The following is a 19,658-nucleotide window of genomic DNA, read 5'->3' as shown; positions in this document are numbered from 1 at the left end:
GGTTTGTACTGCTGCTTTAGGTCACTGGTCATGAATTTGTCCGCTTTTGTTTTTAAAGTCTCAGGGGTGGGGCGCCTGGGTGGCTCAGCTGGTTGAGCGTCCGACTTCAGCCCAGGTCATGATCTTGTGGTCCGTGGGTTCGAGCCCCGCATTGGGCTTTGTGCTGACAGCTTGGAGCCCGGAGCCTGTTTCAGATTCTGTGTCTCCCTCTCTCTCTGACCCTCCCCTGTTCATGCTCTGTCTCAAAGATAAATAAACATTAAAAAAAAAAAAAAGAAAACTGGATATTTTGTGTAGTGTTTCAATTGTGGCCCAAGGTATTAACTTGACAGATTTGGGGAAATTGTCATATTCCTCCAGCAGAAAGCAGAACTTAGTGTTTAACTAAAATGATTGCTCATAGTAGACACTGTCTACACTGGATGTCCTCTCCTAGGAAGGGATGAGGATGCCTGATAAAGACAGGTTGCAATCTGTAAGTCATTTAGGTAACTGGGATGTCATAATTTTAGTAGAGGGAGGAGCAAGCACACGAACTGGTTATCTTGTCTGGGCCAGTTGGCAGACACAGGAATAAGTGTGGTGAAAAATGCCATTTTATTCTTATGTGAGTTGGGAAAAACCAGGAGGATATCCAAGGTGACTCAGTCTTCCTTCTTGGTGGTGGGAACCTCCTGGGCTTGGTTCAGAAGAGGGCACAAATCAATTAGGTTGATGAGGTTTAAGTTCCTTCCATTAGAGAAGCTGTCACTGGACTTCCAGAAGGCAAGAACATCAGAGCTGACGGGAAACCAGCAGGTTTGGAAGTTTCAAATAGCTCTAGAGAACATTTTTAAGTCAAGCTGAGAAGAAGACTAGAATGTAACTATGATGTATAACTTGGAGAAATAAAAGCAGTATAGGTTAGGAAATGACGAGTTGAGCAGATGTTTATTTCTTCATGTATGCTCAAGAAAATGTCATTTAAAGGTTGAACTGTAATTGTGTTCTGTCCACGGAAAGGAATAATGAGGAGTGCCTTAGTTTGGGCTGCGAGAAGAAAACACCTGTTTATGCAGGGCAATTAGTTCTCACAGTTCTGGAGGCTGGAAGTCCAAGTTCAAGATGCCAACAGATTTGGTTCCCGGTGAGAACTGTCTTCCTGGCTTGCAGAGTGCTGCCTTTTGCCTGTGTGCACACTTGGGTGGGGGGTGGGAGAGCATGCAGGTGTTCTGGTCTATCTTCCTAATCTTATAAGGACACTAATCCCTTCATGTGGTTCTACCCTCATGACTTCTTCTAAACCTTATTACCTTCAAAGTTACTGCTTCCAAATACTATCTCATTGGTGATTAGAGCTTCAATGTGTGAATTTGGTGGGGGTGGGGAGGACAAACATTCAGTCTACAACAAGGAGTAAGAGTTCTAGTTCTCCACTGCTGTGTAACAAGTCTCCTCAAACACTCAGGGGCTTAAAGAAACACAATTTTATATATGCCAGGATTTGGGGGGTCAGAAATTTGAGCAGAGCTCAACTAGATGTTTCTTCTGTTCCACATGGTGTTGACTGGGCTCAGTCAGTGGTATTCAGCTAGTGGCTGGACTATTCTGAAGGGCAGGGGGCCCAAGGTCCTTTCATTCATATGCCTGGAACCTTGATGGCGGTGGCTGGAAGGTGGGGCTTGAGGGCCCCCTCCCTCTGCATGTGGTTTTGGGCTTCTCCACATAGCCTGTCCATCTGGGTGTTTGAGTTTCTTACAGAGCCCTTTTGAGTTCCAAGTACAGGTAGAGTCACTTATGAAATAAACTGTATGAAGGGGGTTTGGGGAAGAAGTGGTAAGTTTTGGACATGTTGAGTTTGGGATACTGTGAGATGATGAGGTAGAGTTGTTCAGTCTATAGTTGTGAACCTGGATCTGAAGCTTAATGAAGAGGTTTAGGCCACAGATGGAGATTTTGGAGCATGTGAGGTTTTCATTACCTCAAAACCCTGAGGAGAGACTGCAGAGCTGAGGGAAAAGACTAGAGAATAAGAGGAGAATCTGAAGGCTAAAGAACATCCATTTAAAAAAAAAAAGGATGTCCAGAAGGAGAAGCCAGTAGAGGAGACCAACCAGGAACATTTAGAGCAGAAATAATAGAATGAGGAGAGGGAGACCTTCTGGAAACAAGGGTAGCTGGTCGAGTTAATATAAGGAGAACGGGCTCCAGTGTTAAACATCAAGAAGGAAGGAGTAGGGGGGACATTATTGCTCAAGATCTAAGAGCTTTTATACCAGGAAGGCCGGGTTAAGTCCTGACTCTGCCTTTTGCTGATTATATGACTTTAAGCAGCCTCTTTAACCTATGCCTCATTTTCTTTATAAAATGGGGACACTAATGGTACCTATGCCACAGGGCTGTTATTTAAGTGCATTAGTCCATGTTACCAACATGTAACAGATCTTTTACTATATGCTTTAAAGAGTTTGAAAGCTTCGTGTGTTTGGCAGCTAGAAGATTTTTTTTTTAATTTTATTTTTTGAGAGAGAGAGCATGAGTGGGGGTGGGCAGAAAGAGAGGGAGACAGAGGATCTGTAGCAGGCTCTGCGCTGACAGCAGCAAGCCCTAAGTGGGGCTCGAACTCCTGACCCACGAGATTATGGCCTGAGCTGAAGTCAGACACTCAACTTGGCCACCCAGGTGCCCCTCTCCTTTTTCTTTTTAAGTTTTTATTTATTTTTGAGACAGAGAGAGACAGCATGAGCAGAGGAGGGGCAGAAAGAGGGGGAGACACAGAATCTGAAGTGGGCTCCAGGCTCTGAGCTGTCAGCACAGAGCCTGACGCGGGGCTTGAACTCGCGGAGTGTGAGATCATGACCTTAGCTGAAGTCAGACGCTCAACCGACTGAGCCACCCAGGCGCCTCTGGCAGCTAGAAGATCTTTGACCTTAGAACAGTGTGATGATGATGTGAAATATCTATGGCTAGACAGCAAGTGTTACATGTTGACGAATTCCACTGCTTGAAGGAATCCCATCGTTTCTTCTATAATTGCATTTTGGTGTCTTAGTGTACTTTAAAATAAACAGCAGTTTGTGTTAATGTTAAACAGTTGATATTTTTACAACCTCTGTTGCATTTTCAGAGTACTACTGTTTTTTCCTTGAAGTATACATTAAGGATTTCTTGGATGTAGAGCAGGGCTTGGCACACAAGGGTCAGGATGGCCCCCATTTGTTTAGTAAATTTTTATGGGTACACAGCTATTTCTATTCATTTATGTATTGTTTATGGCTGCTTTTGTGTTCTGATGACAGAGTTGAGTAGTCCTGACAGACCATATGGGCCACAAAACCTAAAATATTTATGCTGTCTAGTCCTTTATGAAAAGAAAATGGTGCTGGTGCTTTCTTAGGCTTGCTGTTTCCACCTCTGTTTCCCATGGTGTTTCTTCTCCCAGCTGTTACTTCTATTTTGCTCATCCCTGAGAACCCAGAATGCAAGAGCAGTTATGGTTGAAGAAATACATTACACTGAAGCAGTGAAGGTTTTCTTGCATAGGTTGATTTCCAGAAGGACAACAACTCGTGAGTGTGCCTGGTCTATAGACATTTTTGCTGTTGTTGGCATTGTGTTGTAGATTTCACTGAAACTGGAGTGGAAACCATTGGTTACTGGTAGCTAAATAGCTAGGGGCTAGCTCTAACTGAGCCATCCAGAACACTGTTGAGGTTGAGTACATTCAGATGGCATTCTTTTTCCCCCTGCAGAGGCCAGAGGGTCTAGAAATGGCATAAATTGGCTAGATAATGCAGGGAGACTGAGTTACTCTGGGGCTTTGTCCAGGTGAGATGTGAGAATCAGGCCATCTTTTCAGGGCTGTGATGGGAATTGGTCAGATTTTGGATCTGGTTACTCCTGAGGGGAAAGACAATCTCCTGTTTGGGAGATTCATTCATTCTTATTTAAAGCCCCATTGGTTATTTAACACATTTCTCTGGGCTATAGATTATTCTGGTTTAGGGCATCAAGGGTTTTGAGAAAGATAACAGAGAGGTGTGTAATTTATTCTGTGAATCAATTTCAACAGAAGCCCAACATTTGAAGATAACCAAGTGTGTTATATTGTTTACTTTTGGGAGTTCTGTTTTTTTCCCCCCTGGCTTAGCAGCTACCAAATTAAAAATCAATCTACTTAGTCACAAATCACCACCTCACACCCACCTTCCCTCCTCCACCCCAACTTCTCCTAAAGAAGCCAAAATTGGAAAGTATAAAAGAAATGCACCACTTCTATGATGGGGTAGAGAAAAATGATCTCTTAGGGCTAAGTGCAGCTGGGCCTTGCAAAATTAAAGAGATAACATTTATTGGCAATATTCTCATCCTTCAGGTTCATAGAATATGGAATGTGAGAACTGAAGGAATCTTAGGGTTCCTGGAATCTGTCCCCCCGCCCCAAGACCACAGAGAAGGGAATGGGGACATAGAAGAGTTATTCAGCACTCTGCTTTTCACCCCTTTTGTGAGGCTTCCTTTGACTTTTCTTTGCATCAAGCTGCTATCAATCAAAATAAATTTGTTCTAAGAGGTGGCTTCAAATGTGGTCAGGCTGGATTGTCGAGACTGAAACCTTTGTCAAACTGGGACCTCTCATGGGGGATATACAGGTTACTGGGGTTCAAGCCTGAGGCAAAAGGAATAAAACCTTCAAAGGAAGAATTTTAAATACCATGGTGGGAGGGCAGTTTTGGGCAGGGAGTTAGGGAAGCTGTGTTGCCTCTGGATCCCTAATAAAAATTCCAGTTTTGTTAGGCATTGTTCCCAGGAAGAAAGACTTGTGGGAGATTGGAGGTATTGGGACAGGGAAGGGAAGGAGGTCCCACAAGTGTGTGATGTTGAGCAAAGTCGTGTGGCATGTAACTTGGGCTGAAAGCCAAAGAGGAGCTCTGGAAGAGTGGTAGGTTGTGCCTTAGGGTTGTCCCGACCAAGGGGTGAAGGAGCAGAGGTATTTATCCTTGGATACCTGTCACTTCTTAACCTGTCAGTTAACAGATGAGTGGGGAGGCTCATTCTTCACCCTGCATTGGATTCCAGTAACCTGAAGGCAGTCTTCCTAAAAAGGGTCAGGGTGCTATATAACCAAGGAGAAAATGGCATCGAGGGGATCTGAGCAGAGCCCTGGTGTTATCTCTGCAGATAAATTCCTGGTACCTTCAGATCACACTGAGGGAACGCATCCTCCAATTGCTCTTACTTCTTAAGCTCCTTAGGTAGAATTAATAGTTGGGTCTTAGCCTCTTTAGTCTTTGGAATTCTTATTCTAAGGGAGAGTTCAAGAACTGAAGTTTTCAACTATTGTAAACTAGCCACAAATTCAGAGATTTGGCTGGCAGGCTTTTCTTTCTACCTCTCTTAGGGAACTTCAGTTTTCAGCAAGGAAACAGACTTAAAAAACAAAAACAAAAACAAAAACTAGCATATATCCCAAGTGGCAATTGAAAGGAAGATAGAATGTTCCGAGCCTTGTTTCTAATTACCAAGCACACAGCATCATGGTTACTTTCTCACAGGTGTGTGATCCACCTGTACACATAGTAACAGCGGGAGTTGTTGGTGTGGTCTAGACTCAGCTTCATTGCCCAACTCTAAAAGGAAGAAGGAAAAAAGGTAGGAGAATTACCCTTCACGTAGAGCAAGAGGCAGGTGGGGCGGAGTGTGGGAGGAAGAGAGTAACCGAGGTGGGCTCACCAGAGAGGGGCCGTTGCACCAACTTGGGAGTGTCTCTGGGTGAACTCACAGAAGATGAGAACAGCCGGTGTTTTCTGAGCCTTCACTATGCTCCAAGTTCTGTTCTCAGAACTTCTTAATGAATTAACCTACTTCAACCTCATGATGCTGCTGTAAGGGAAGAAACAGAGGAAGTGGCCAAGCTGGGATTTGAACCCAGGCTGGCTCCTGAGCTGGACCAATGCTGGGGGCTCAGCTGGACCTGGCATCTGCCTGTTGTGGATGAAATTGTTCTTCTTGAGTCTAAATTACATAGAATCCACCTTTAACCTCTGAGTAGAGCTAAGCTTCCTTTTTAAAAAATTGACTTTTAATTATTCATGTAATGTATGAATACATGTAAAAAGTATGTTAAAACATCAGATAAAACAGAAGTCATGGTTTCTTTTGAGCAACACCCCTAAATTCCTGTTACTTCCCTGTTATCCAGCCTCACTGGTATCAGTTTAGTGTGTATCATTTCAGGTCTTTAAAAATACATAGAGATGCTTATTATGTATTCTTTGGAAATATATGGTAGTTTAGTGTAGTTTTTACTTGGAAAACACATCAATTCTATGATACCAATAGTTCAGAGGTTCTCAAACATTGTTGATTTATGGCTCTCTCAGTATTTTAGTAATTATTTCATGGTGCCCTTGGTAAAAAGAATATCTAACAGTGCTATCTGATAAGAGCAAGAGCCAACCAATTTAGTATTTATGTGCTAACAACTTAGTGCCATTTAAAATGTGACATACATGAAAATAGTATTTTCAGTTCATTCTTAACCACAATTACTTACGAACAGGATGTGTGTACCTGTGGGCGCCCCATGGCTCCTCAGACTCTGGGATCGGATCCAATATTACCACGTTCATTGCCTCTCTCACACCTATTTTAGCACGGTACTTGCTTTTTATCACAGAAATCGCTAAAAACCCAGCTTTTCAAAAAGTATGATATCAAAAGGAATGTAGCATGATCCAATGTTGGAACCAGGAACTTCCTTGAGCTTATAGTTGGCACACTGGGTGTCTGACAGATGTCTAGAATGGCTGCTTTTCCCTGGAGTGTTTCAGTGTATGAATTGGGAACTGTGGCCATAGTTCTGAATTCAGTGTTTGCATCTTGCAGCGTGCTTTAGAGATCTAACCATGTTAACACATAAAGACCTACCTCCTATAAAACACTGCAGAATCCGGAATATGAACAGATTACGATTTGCTTACCATTTTCCTGATGATGGCCATTAACATTCTAATACTTTATAATTGTAGTATTATAATTATGCAGTGAGAATCCTTGTTATGTTCCTCTATGTTCACATGGACACATTGCGGGATAAAGGAATTGCTGGGCCATAGGCCAGTCAGATATTTAGATTTTAATAAATACTAGAGATTGACCCTTTCTGAAGAAATGATTTCCTATAATCCCTTGACACATGACTACTGCTGGCTTATTTTTCTTAGGGCTCTACACCCCATGACTGTACTGTTGCATAAGGATCATTGCCCTGGAAGAATATTTAGTGGTCACACTGTAGACATAGGTAATTAAGACACACAAGGTTTGGGGTGCCTGGGTGGCTCAGTCAGTTAAGCGTCCTCCTTTGGCTTGGGTCATGATCTCACAGCTCATGGGTCTGAGCCCTGACAGCTCAGAGCCTGGAGCCTTCTTTGGATTCTGTGTCTCCCTCTGTCTCTGCCCTCCCCCACACATTCTCTCTCTCTCTCTCTTTCTCTCTGTCTCTCTCTCTCTCTCTCTCAAAAGTAAACATTAAAAAAAAAAAACCAAGATACACAAGGTTTGAGAGGCAAGCATGGGGTGTGAATAGGCCAAGAGGAGAAGGAAGGTCAGAACCCATCAGAAACTTCAGGGTGTATTTTGTAGGACAATGAGGAGGCCAGTTCATTTCGAGTAAATTTATTTCAGGGCACGGATGGCAAATACCTTGCAGATGTACCTTAAATATTCCCTACCCCTCCATGGCAGAGATAGCCAATCCATCATGGCACTCATTCTCACTGAGCCTTGAAACCCTCTTCGCAGCCCTGGGAGATTGCCACTGACTAACTAGTATGGGCACATAAAGTGAAATGTACCTGTCCTCCCTGGAGACAGAGAGGAAGAAGAGCGGCAGGTTGAAGTTTGGCAGAGAGGAGCTAAGGAGTTCACAGGTTGCCAAGCAAGGAGAATTCAGAAAGTGTACTTCAGTCTTTGTGACCGGTGATTCTCCTCTGTGAAACAATAGCAGTAGGTATTGATCTCCGTAGGTATTTGTTTTCTTGCCTTAGTTCTAAATTACCCTATTTATTTCTAGAAAATAATTTAATCATCAGAAGCCCCTTTTATTATTCTCCTCCATGGGATGTGGTCTACCAATTAAACTGTACTTAAGTATCCTCAGGATCCGCAAACAAGCATTTATTGATATTTTTCACCTGCCAGGCACTGTGTAAATGTCTTATGTTTATTCACTTTTTATTAACTTCTAAAGTCCTTACAACAACACTACAAGGTAGTTACTATTGCTATTCCCGTATTATAGTTGTGGAAACTGAGAGAGAGGTAAAACACTTCAGGCCACTTACTAGCTGTATAACTTTGTGCGATCAATATATTTCCCACTGTTCATTTCTAACTGTGTAAATGCCAAGTGTCACTTCTGATTAGAAACGGGTAACCAAGGGGCGCCTGGGTGGCTCAGTAGGTCGATCGTCCAACTTCGGCTCAGGTCACGATCTCACGGTTTGTGGGTTTGAGCCCCGCATCGGGTTCTGTGCTGACAGCTCAGAGCCTGGAGCCTGCTTCGGGTTCTGTGCCTCCCACTCTCTCTGCCCTTCCCCAACCCATGCTGTTTCTCTCCCTCTCTCTCTCTCTCTCTCTCTCTCTTTCTGTCTCTCTCTGTCTCTTTCTCTCAAAAATAAACATTAAAAAAATTAAGAAAAAACGAAAAAGAAACACATAACCAAAAGTAGAATGGTGGTTTCCAGGGGCCTGGAGAGAGGGGACTGGGGAGTGACTGTTTCCTAGGACTAGAGTTTCAGTTTTACAAGATGAAAGCGCTCTAGAGGTGGGTGGTGGTGGTTTCCCACCATTATGAATGTATTTAATACCACTGAACTGTACCCTTGAAAATAGTTAGGATGGTGAATTTGATGTGTATTTTACCACAATTAAAAAAAATGAAAAAAGGAGATAAACAGCGTTCTCAAGATGAACTGATAAAATTTTGAGCAGAAGCAAAGAAACTTGCTCTTTCAGTTTGTGTGATACGTCAGAGGTAAAGGCACGGTTTTCTGTCAAACTCTTCACGATGCTGATGTAGTTAAAAGACCCCTAGTCTTGTTTTTGAAGGTTGCAGAGCTCTGACACCCTGGATTGGAAACTATTGATTTGACTGCTCAATTTTTCAGCTCCTGGGGAAAGAAGTGATGTTTGTTGAGGAGACTAATATGTTTTAGAGCAAACTGATCTGTTGGGAGGCAGAATGGCCAAGGTTAAGGGCCTGTGCTCTGGAATCCCGCTGCGCACTGCCTCACCATTTGTTCTCTGGGTGACCTTAGGCTAGTTGTTTAATGTTCTGAGCTCCCTGATTTCGCATCTGTAAATGGGGTGGTAGTGATGACCCATGGAATTGCTTAGAGTAACACCTGACATTTAGGAAGCCCTCAACCAATGCTAGTGCTTATTAAACTTCATGGTTGTGCATGGATATCAAACGGTAGGGACAATACAGAACTTTGAGGCTTGCTGGATGGCACAAATGGGGTGTAAGCCTCAACTCATGGTGAGCATCCTCTTTTGTCTCTAGTATTGAGCGTGGGGGATGCCCGGTAAGTGTGGGCTCTCTGATCTCCCGATGGATACCAGTGGCACTCCTCGTAGTGTCTTTATAAACTGCAGGTGTACAGAGTGATGCTTCTTGACATTTCCCAAGTGGCTTCAGGGACACCCTGGTTAGTGATCTCAAAAGTCACCTGGCTCTTAGCATGTTGAAGTGACCTCCACACATGGTGTGGAATGAGCCAGCCACTGGGCCCAGCATGGTATCGGCTTTGAATGCCTGTCACTAACACCATTCTGAGCTACCCAAGTCTTTGGGCATCTTTGTTTTGTGGTACAGTTGGTTTTTCTTCTGGATGATCTCAGGCCTTTGAAGTTAGATATTTAAAGTCCTCTGTTCCTCCCTACTGTAAAGGGAGAATTGCCTCTCTGTGACAGGGCTAATGCTGGCTTGGCCCACTGTTCACCTGAACAGAGGCTACCTAGCAGGGGAGCAGGGTGCTGAAACTGTCTTGGACTGTGACTCTTTGAGGTCATGGATGTCAAAGTCTTCAGCCATCTGTGACTTGCCCAGAGCAACGGAACTGTATCACCTAGGAGTCCACTAGAGCCATGAGAATATCCCATTGAAGTGCATGTTCTCTCCCTTGTTCTTCTCTCTTAGCAACTGTGTGACTCATACACTACTCAGAAAGTACTAATTCTCTGTAATTTATACCCTTGCCTGTTGTATTCTTATTGCAGAATTGTTTGTGTTGATCTTCAGAAGGCAGAACCTTGAGGAATATCTATGGGAACCAAGACTGTGCTTTGGAAAAAGACTATCTGTATTAAATTTCTTTTAGTTATTAAGTATGTGTCATGTGTATGGTTCAGCCGTTTGACCCATAATCTCTGCTTTTTTCTTCCTAGCACTGGCTTGAACCTAACAAGTCCATCTCCAAGCAAATGAAATGTAAGTGTCAATCTGTGGTTTCACTTTTGCTATGAAATGTCCAAAGATAGGTCCTGTCTCTTAACAAAATTTCTCCTTCCAGGGAACAAATGGATGGAGGGAGATGAACATGTGTGGGTGGGGGCTTCTCTCTCTTAGTGGGTGCTGTGTAACTTCTTTTATTTTCTGGCCTTTGCCTTCCTTGAAGTCACTATCACCTTACCTTCATATTTCATATTTGAACAGGAACGTTGGAATTAGATGACTAAGTATCTGTTCAACATAATCACCAGGTACCTGGTTCCTTTGGATTGTGGAGGTTGCTAGTAGGTGGTTCAGGATGGGAGGTGCAGTCTTGGGGGGATAAGGAAAGCAGGTGTATTTTGAAACTAGAATCTTGCCAGTAACTTTATTGAAGATTGTATTATTCTTTTGTACTCCTCAAACTCCATACAATAATTTTTCCCCCTTAGTAATTGTTTTCAAGCCCTCATGACGTTCTGAACTGCTTTTTTTTTTTTTTTTTTTGGTGGGGGGAAACAGAGGCAACAGATGTTGCCTTGGGAAACATCTTTCTAGAACAGCTGGTCATCTACTTTGGGCATTGTGAAGAGGGTGTTGACTAGATCCTGGATGGCATGGTGTTTTGTCCTGATCATCTGTGCCAGGCTATAGGCAACCTGCTTTTATTTATGGCTCGGAGGAGGGCTTCTGAAATGCATTTCAGAAATTCATTGCCTGCCCTGAAATCCATTTATCCTTCCATGTCAACTTTCCCAGGGCTCTGAAATGTAGGCGATAAATCAGTTTCTCATCAGAAATCAGTTTAGTGCATATTATGTCACTTATCATTATTCAGGGGATTCTTTCCTTTTTCAAATATGAAGAAATTATTCTGGGCAGGCCTTTTAAGTGGAAGAAGGAAGAAACCAAACACGGATGGCAAACTAGCCACTAATACATTTATTGCTTAACCCTCTTTCCCCACCTCCCCCCCATCCTCCCTCTCTTGTTCCCTTCCCCCCCATCCCTCCTTCTTTTTATCCCTTCCCATTCTTCTTCCTTCCCTCCCCTATGTCTCAGGAGCAAACAAACTCTGGATCAATGCAGGAAGGACAACTAAGTTGTTCTGTGGCAGGCTAATGCCCATGGCTGCTGGGAGCCATGGCTGTTGCAGGGAGCTGGCAGGAAAGATGTATGAGGTGAAAACAAGGGCAGGAGTGGACATGTGAAGTCCGGAGAGGTCAGTGCGTTGGGGTGTAGCTGGAATAGAATTGGGTCAGACATCCAAGAAGAAATAGCAGGACAGGTATCAGGAGGCTCCATATAGAATGATATGCAGGATAATAAGAGTGAATAGCATGTCCAAAAAAATTGCTGATGCCTAGCTTTTATCCTTTGGCTACTAAGTTTCGATATTTCTGTTTATGTATGTAAAAGGGTTTAGACAATTTTTCAGTAAACTTATTTTCATGTTTAATGATTCTTTGACTTTGGTTCTTCAATGTCATGCAATATTTTCCTTAGGCTACACACAGTTTAAAAATATAAATATCTTTAAAGTCGGATATATTTCAGTACTTAGAAGAAAAAAAAAACCTTGTAATTTGTAAAGAATTTGCTGCTTAAGAGCTTTGTTCCCATGCTAAGTAAACCTGAACAACCCACTGGAAATGTATAATGTTTGGTAAAAATGTTTTAAAGATTGACATTTGACTACTGGGTAATGTCAATCTAATGACAAATGAAATCTGAATCTGGATAAAAGCTGTGTAAAATTCAATTTCCAAACCAGATGGGGTGACTCACTAGCTCTAGGAAGTGGTAAAGGTCTTGTCCATCACCCAGTCTGCTGTTGTATTTTTGAGGACATTACTGAACAAGAAATTATGTAATTTTCCCAAGATCACAAATCTAGTTTTGTTGTTGTTGATGATGGTGTCTTTTAGTATCAAGAATTTCTTTATTCTTATATGTATATCCTGGAAACATTAACTTCAAATTAGAAAAAAATTTAAAATAGGGCTTGTATATTGTTAACCCAGAGAAACTGGGTTCAACTCCTGGAACTCATCCAAAAGGATCTATCTGGTTGCGGAACTCCAGGCAACTTCCTTCTTGGGTATCCTTTTATACTTTGACTGCTTTTGAGAAGCCATTGAGGACAAAATTTCTTGGAGGAACGGTTTGATGGTAGACTTTCAGGTTCTTTTCCCTGACCCTATTGAGATACCTTTACCTATGGGTGTTCCTAGGAATGGTGTTTCCCAGGGTTGGCTGAGGTCAGCTGCCCTGATTAACAAACTCTCTACAAAGGCATTATTATTTCTTACTAGTATTTTTTAAAACTTTATTTTTATTTTACTTTTTATTTAAAGGTTTTCAATTTTAATGAGATATAATTGACATGTAACATTGTATAAGTTTAAGATGTGTAACATAATGATTTGATATATGTATATGTTGCAAAATGATTACCATGGTAAGATTAGTTAATATCCATTACCTCACATAGATATTCACACCTCATGTATTAAAATAGGTTTTAAATGTCCATGCTTTTTCTTAGTTCAAAATAATTTAAAATGAAAACTCAAACTATTTCCTTTCTCTTCCCCCTTGTATCTCCAAGCCCACTCTGAAGAAATAACTGTTAACAATATTTTGTATATCCTTCTGGGATTTCTTATGTATATATAAACTTCCCCAATGTATGTGAGACCTTTTATAAACAAAAAATGAGATCAATCTGTAAACATTTTTCTTCACGTTGTTATTTTTTAGTAATTTTAGAGGGTTTTTTTTGTTTTTTTTTTTTTGTTTTTTTTTTGTTTTTTGTTTTTTTTTTTTTTTAGTATCGGTGATTGATGACTGGCTTCATTTTAAAAATGGCTGATAAGTACATGCATGTATAATTAATAGGCATCAAAATATTTTCTAATATTTTGCTATTATACATTATGCTACAATAAACATTCTTGTATGTACTTTCTTGAATCTTATGCAAGTACATCTGTATTAGAAATTCCTTTTAGAAATGAAATTGTTGGATTAAAAGTTATACATATTTTTCATTTCCTTAGTGATAAATATCCATTTAAAGACCTTATAGTAAGTTATTCCCAACAATGTTACATGACAGTGCTTGTTTCCCCCAAATCTTGTTGAAAATAAGCAGAATCAAACTTATTTTTATGTTGACTCCAAATATTAAGGAAGAGAAATATTTAATTGAGAGAATAGTTAGTTGGACAGCTCCTTAGTTTGGTATACATTTTAAAGTGGAAAAACTTCTTAAACCAAAGTCTTTTTTCTCCTCTGAACTTAAATTTTACTTTTTAAATGAACATAAGGTAAAATTGACCTAATTTTGGTGTATAGTTCTATAAATTTTAACATACAGGTTTGTATAATCTCCAGTACAGTCAGGGTAGAGACTATATCCATCACCCTCAAAACCTCCCTTGTGCTCTCCTTTTGTAGTCACACACCTCCTCCCCTAGCCACTAGCAACCCCTGATTTGTTCTGTCAGTATAGTTTGTGTCCTTTGAGAATGTCATATAAATGGAATCCTAAAGCATGCAATCCTTTGAGACTGGCTTCTTGAATCAGCATTAATTACTCAGAGAATCAGCCAAGTTGCTTTGTTTGTGGATACATGAAACAAAATTAATTTAAAAAATTGGTCTTTGTAAATGTCAAGAAAGTGATGAACCTCTAGCAAGACTGATAAAGAAAAAAAAAAAAATAGAAGACACAAGTTACCAATACCAGGAATGAAAGAGAGGCTATCACTACAGACCCCACAGAACAACTCTGGGCATTTAAGTTTGGCAGCTTAGATGAAATGGGCTCATTCCTCAAATACCAGGAATTACCAAAACTCACCCAATATGAAATACATAACTTGAGAATTTTTCTAATTATCAAAGAAAGTAGGTTAAAAAACTTCCGGACAAGAAAATCTCCAACCCATTTGCTATTGCTCTGTTGCTGCCAGAGCCCCCTTTGCCTTAACTAGGAGCTTCTCTTGGAGCTTTCACCATCCATGGTGGTGCCCTTCCAGTATCTCAGAGATCTCTCCAGGGGATACCATAGGAAAAGACTGTGGAGAATCCAACACCAGTTCAGTGGTCCTTTGAATTCTTGTTGTCTTTTCCACTCTACCTACTATTATTTACTTTCCAGTGTCCTTAGGTAGCTGCTGTACACATTCTGTCCAGGTTTTATAGCTGCATTCAGTGGGAGAGACAGGGTAGGGTGCAATGAATCAGTACTTCCTGGAACTGGAACCTTCAGATCAAACTTTTTATCGTTCCTTGTTGACTAGGTCAAAATGAAGGTAGGCTACATAATTTGGGCAGTATTAAGGGGAATATCTTCTTCATTTCCCTATTCCATCATTGCATGTCCATAAGTTCAAATGTGGACTGTGCTTTGATCTTTTTCTTTCCAGTGTATTCAGATAGTGGGTTGTCTGCAGATTAAGTGTTAAATGAAATGGGATATTTTGGATGTTTGGTTTTCAGAGTCCTTCTTTCCCATGTAGGAATAGTGAATGTTCTCACCTATACCCTACAGATTTTGGCCTTGTTCCCATAACTGTAGAATGTAGTTTAGTGTGTTCACATGTAGTAGCACACATCAAGAGAACAGAATTTTCATGTCTTGTAGGATCTATTTAACCACAAAAACTGTATTAGCATGAAGAGGTTTTAAAAAGTTATACATTATGACTCAGATATGCACAAATGTGACATTATTTCCCCATGACTGAATTCAATTTGCTGTGAGCCTCTTTTCCTTTGGGGACAAAAAAGTTCAGTCTTGCCACTTCAGGGTAATTTAAGATCTGCCAGTTTAGAATTTGATCTCTTTCAGGAAATTACTCAGTGAATTCATTATTTAAACATAGTCACTTGAAAGTGCATACTTCCGTATTGGGGTATTTTTCCCATACCAAGAGCTTTTCCTCTTTCTCCATTCCCAGAATGGCATCATGAGGCAGGGGAAGCTTATGTATCATCATGGCGGTGAGGGTGACCTCTCTCTTGTGCCCAGTCCTCTGAATCTTCCTGTGGCCTGTCTTCTGTGACTTGGCCTTTGTTTGCTGCCCTCTTTCCCCACTGCATCCTCTCGGAATGTGACTGGTCCCATTTGGCCTTTCAGTGTGTGCTGGCATATGCTGCTAAGACCTGTGCTCCTGGCCATGGTCTTGCCCTGCATGTCTACAGAATGTCACTCTGGTGGTGCCCTCTCCAGGTACCTTTCACTCACTGGCTCTTAGCACTTCTGTATTTACCACTGGGACAGGCAGACACTGCTCAGCCTCTTCTGTGCCATGCTTCAGCCTCAGGAAAACTTATGTACACCATGTAAGGTCCTCCTCTGCTTAAACACAGCATGGGGCCATTTCTTCAGTGTCCTTCACTGACACTCACAGTGTCCTTCAGTGTCCTTCAAGTCGTAACACAACACTTCCCCAAACTACTCCAGGATTTCTTTGTCTTGCTCCCATGCCTCACTCTGTTCAGCCAAGCTAGGGTGTTCAGGGGTGCTGGATGCCTTTGCATAGCTCCATATAGCATCTTAAATGTGGTTTTGTCCTCTAGGTCTCTCCAGGCTCTCTACTTGTCTTCCTTCCTCACCCCCTACCCACAATTAATACTGGTTTTTGTCCTTGGATACAAGATTAATATCCTGAAACAATACTTATTCATAAGCAGCAACTATTTCTGAAATGTAATGGGAAAAAGGGCTATTGCTTACAATAGCAATAACAAATAAAAACATAAATTACTCACAAATAAATATAACAGGAAATGTGCAAAATCTATATAAATTTTGAAATTTTACTGTGGAGTAGATAAAAAGAGTTCAGTAAATGGAGACTTCTTAGCTTCCATTTGATATTGCGAAGGTCAATTTTTTTGCAAATTAATGCATACCTTCAAATAATTTTTAAATCAAAATATCAATGAGATCCCTTATGGCATTTAACAAACTGATTCTAAAGCTCATTTACAGGGGCGTCTGGGTGGCTCAGTCGGTTAAGCGTTAACTTCAGCTCAGGTCATGATCTCATGGTCTGCGAGTTTGAGCCCTATGTCAGGCTCTGTGCTGACAGCTCAGAGCCTGAAGCCTGCTTCTTCGGATTCTGTGGCTCCCTCTCTCTCTGCCATTCCCTGTTCATGGCCTATCGGTCTGTCTGTCTGTCTCTCTCTCTCTCAAAATAAACATTTAAAAAAATGTGAAAAAGGCTCATTTACAAAAGAAAATGCTTCGGAATAGCTGATAAATATGTGAAAAAGAACAATGATAGGGTCCTTGTTTTATTAGGTAGCAAATCAAGGCATATGAGCTATAATTATTGAGTCCTCGTGATAAGACACGTTAAGATAGACACAGGAATAGGAAAAGAAACCAAACAGAAAAAGAAAAAAACCCTTCAAACTGACCCATTATTTGTGAGAATATGGGTTATGATAAAGATTGTATTTCCTATCAGAAAGATGGATTTCAAGGCATGATTTTATGGATTGCCTTTCCACTTGGAAAAAGAAAAGAAGCTAAAGACCTACCTCACACCATGGGATTAATTCCTGATAAATTCAAAAGCCCAATATATTTAATCATCTGTACAAGTTTTAGGTAAAAATTCAGGACTATTTCTTATAATTATGGAATAGGGCTTCCTAAGGAAAATATAAAAAACAGAAATAATGAAGCAAAATGCTGACAAATTTGTGGAAAAATTAAACTCATGTACCAGAATATTTGCTTTGCTACTGCAAATGAGCAGTAGATTTTCAGTAAATATTTGTCGAGTGAATGAGTATAAAACAAATTATAAATAAATGAAAACACAAGCAAAATAAATAATGGAAGAGCATTTGCCAACTACCTAACGAGTCGTAAATATGCAGAATCTATAAAGTGTGATGGTATAAACCCAAAGATAAACAACTCAATAAAAAATGTGTAAAGACCCGTAGAAGGAATAAAAATAAATGGCCAGGAAACTCATAAACAGGTGCTCAATATCATTAGTAACAAGGAAAATGTAAATTAAGGTATTTTTTGTTACACTGGGAAAATGGTTAATACTGATAATATCCAATTGATGAGGATGAGGGTAACACTTCTGGTGGGGGCGTATAAACTAGAAAAGCCATTTGGGAGGGAAATTTGGACATATCTTTCTAGATTAAAGATGTCTGCGTCCCTCACATGCTAATGACAAACGATCCGTCCTGGGCATAATAAGTGAAGAACTATAACAAAATGGTGGTAATTTAACCATTGGATTCCTTTTAGTTCTTTCATTTTTGTCAAAGCGCTCAAAAAAGCAGCTGGAAGGTAATATGAAAATTATGTTTTAGCTGATTTGATTACATTTTTGTTGTTGAATTAAAATTCTCTCTAAAGGTATCAGCCATCGCTCATTTGGACTCATCTGATGAGTTAACTTTCTCTCTGTGTAGAATAAACTGCTTTATATAGGAGATCCTTGAATTTTAATTTTGCACTGTGCAATGATATGCTTCATAGGTTAGTTTAGAATGATTAACAATATTCAACATCAAAATTTATGAGACTAAGTGGTGAATTCAAAGAAAGTACCTAGGATATTTAGTGTAAATCAGAAGTAAAAGTGTAGATGTGTTTAAAAAAAAAATGCCTATGTCTTTTGCTCCAATGAGCTCATCTCCATGAATCTATTGAAAGCAAAGTTTATCCAAGCACAGGTATATATTGATGCAAGGATATCTGTTGTAGTGTTGCTTATAGCACTGAGAATTGGAAGAAATAAAAAGCCTGTAATTTTGGCAAGGCTGAATAAATTGTGGAATACAGACAGTCGTTAGCCTGTAGTATTGACACTGAAAAATTTATTAGATAGATCTTGGAGTTAAGAAAGCAGGTAAAGATACCACCTAGAGAATGATCCCTATATATGAAAATAAACAGATTATTTTATTAAAAAATTTTTTTTCAATGTTTACTTATTTTTGAGACAGAGACAGAGCATGAACGAGGGAGGGTCAGAGAGAGGCAGACACAGAATTTGAAGCAGGCTCCAGGCTCCAAGCTGTCAGCACAGAGCCCGATGTGGGGCGCGAACTCACAAATCATGAGATCATGACCCGAGCTGAAGTCGGACGCTTAACCGACCAAGCCACCCAGGTATCCCTAAACAGATTATTTTAGATGACTATGTAAGTGCAGAGAAATTCTGCAAACGTCTGTACTAACTGGTTACCTCAGGGGAAGAGAGTAGGTAGAGGGAGGTGACGAAATACATTCTATTATATATAGTTATATTTTGGGGGTACTTGGGTGGCTCAGTTGGTTAAGCATCTGACTCTTGATTTTGATTCAGGCTGTGATCTTGTGGTTGGTGGGATTGAGCCCTGCATCTGGCTCTGTGCATGGAGCCTGTTTGGGATTCTCTCTCTCTCTCTCTCTCTCTCTGTCTCTCTGTCTCTCTGTCTGTCTTCTCTCTCTTCTCTCTCCCCCTGCCCCTCTCCTGCTTGCATTCTCATTATCTCTCTCTCTCTCTGTCTCTCTCTCTCTCAAAATAACTGCATATTTTTAAGTATTTATATGTTTTACTCAGGTCCTTTTTTTAAAGTTTATTTTGTGTGTGTGTGTGTGTGTGTGTGTGTGTGTGTGTGAGAGAGAGAGAGAGAGAGAGAATCCCAAGCAGGCTCCATGCTCAGCACAGAGCCTGATGCAGGGCTCAAACCTATGAACCATGGGACCATAACCTGAGCTGAAATCAAGAGTCGGATGCTTAATGAGCCACCCAGGTACCCCTTCTCATATCTTTTACAATGAGAATATTTTCCTAGATCTCTTGGTAATAAAGAGAAAACAAACAGAAGGAGAGACTGTTTTATGGATAAATTGAGAAAGAGAGGGAGAGGGAAAGTTAGGGGGGCAAGAAGTGGGGAGTGAGGAAGGGAGGAATCAAAGTTCATTATGCATTAAGAATGTACTATAGAAGGGCGCCCAGGTGGCTCAGTCGGTGAAGCATCCGATTTAGGCTCAGGTCATGATCTTGCGGTTCATGGGTCCGCGTCGGGCTCTGTGCCTACAGCTCTGAGCCTGGAGCCTGCTTCAGATTCTGTGTCTTCCTCTCTCTCTGCCCCTCCCCCACTCATGCTCTTCCCCCCCCCCAAAAAATAAATAAGCATA

At 40.8% G+C, this 19,658-nt stretch overlaps 1 protein-coding gene across 1 annotated transcript in view; it reads left to right on the top strand.

Moving 5' to 3' along the window:
* FRMD3 (FERM domain containing 3) overlaps positions 1-19,658 on the top strand; it is a 301,078-nt gene that overhangs the window by 156,101 nt on the left and 125,319 nt on the right. Inside the window, exon 3 of the mRNA XM_047097589.1 lies at positions 10,435-10,477. Within this exon, the coding sequence (XP_046953545.1) occupies positions 10,435-10,477 (43 nt within the window). The remainder of the gene's footprint in view (positions 1-10,434; positions 10,478-19,658) is intronic.

This window comes from Lynx rufus, unplaced genomic scaffold (assembly GCF_022079265.1).
Source record: "Lynx rufus isolate CCGP_SWC_20201006 ecotype Redwood Valley unplaced genomic scaffold, mLynRuf1.p SCAF_10, whole genome shotgun sequence".
NCBI lineage: Eukaryota > Metazoa > Chordata > Mammalia > Carnivora > Felidae > Lynx > Lynx rufus.
Note: the sequence above shows the minus strand (reverse complement) of the source record. Positions and strands in the feature narration are given on the sequence as shown.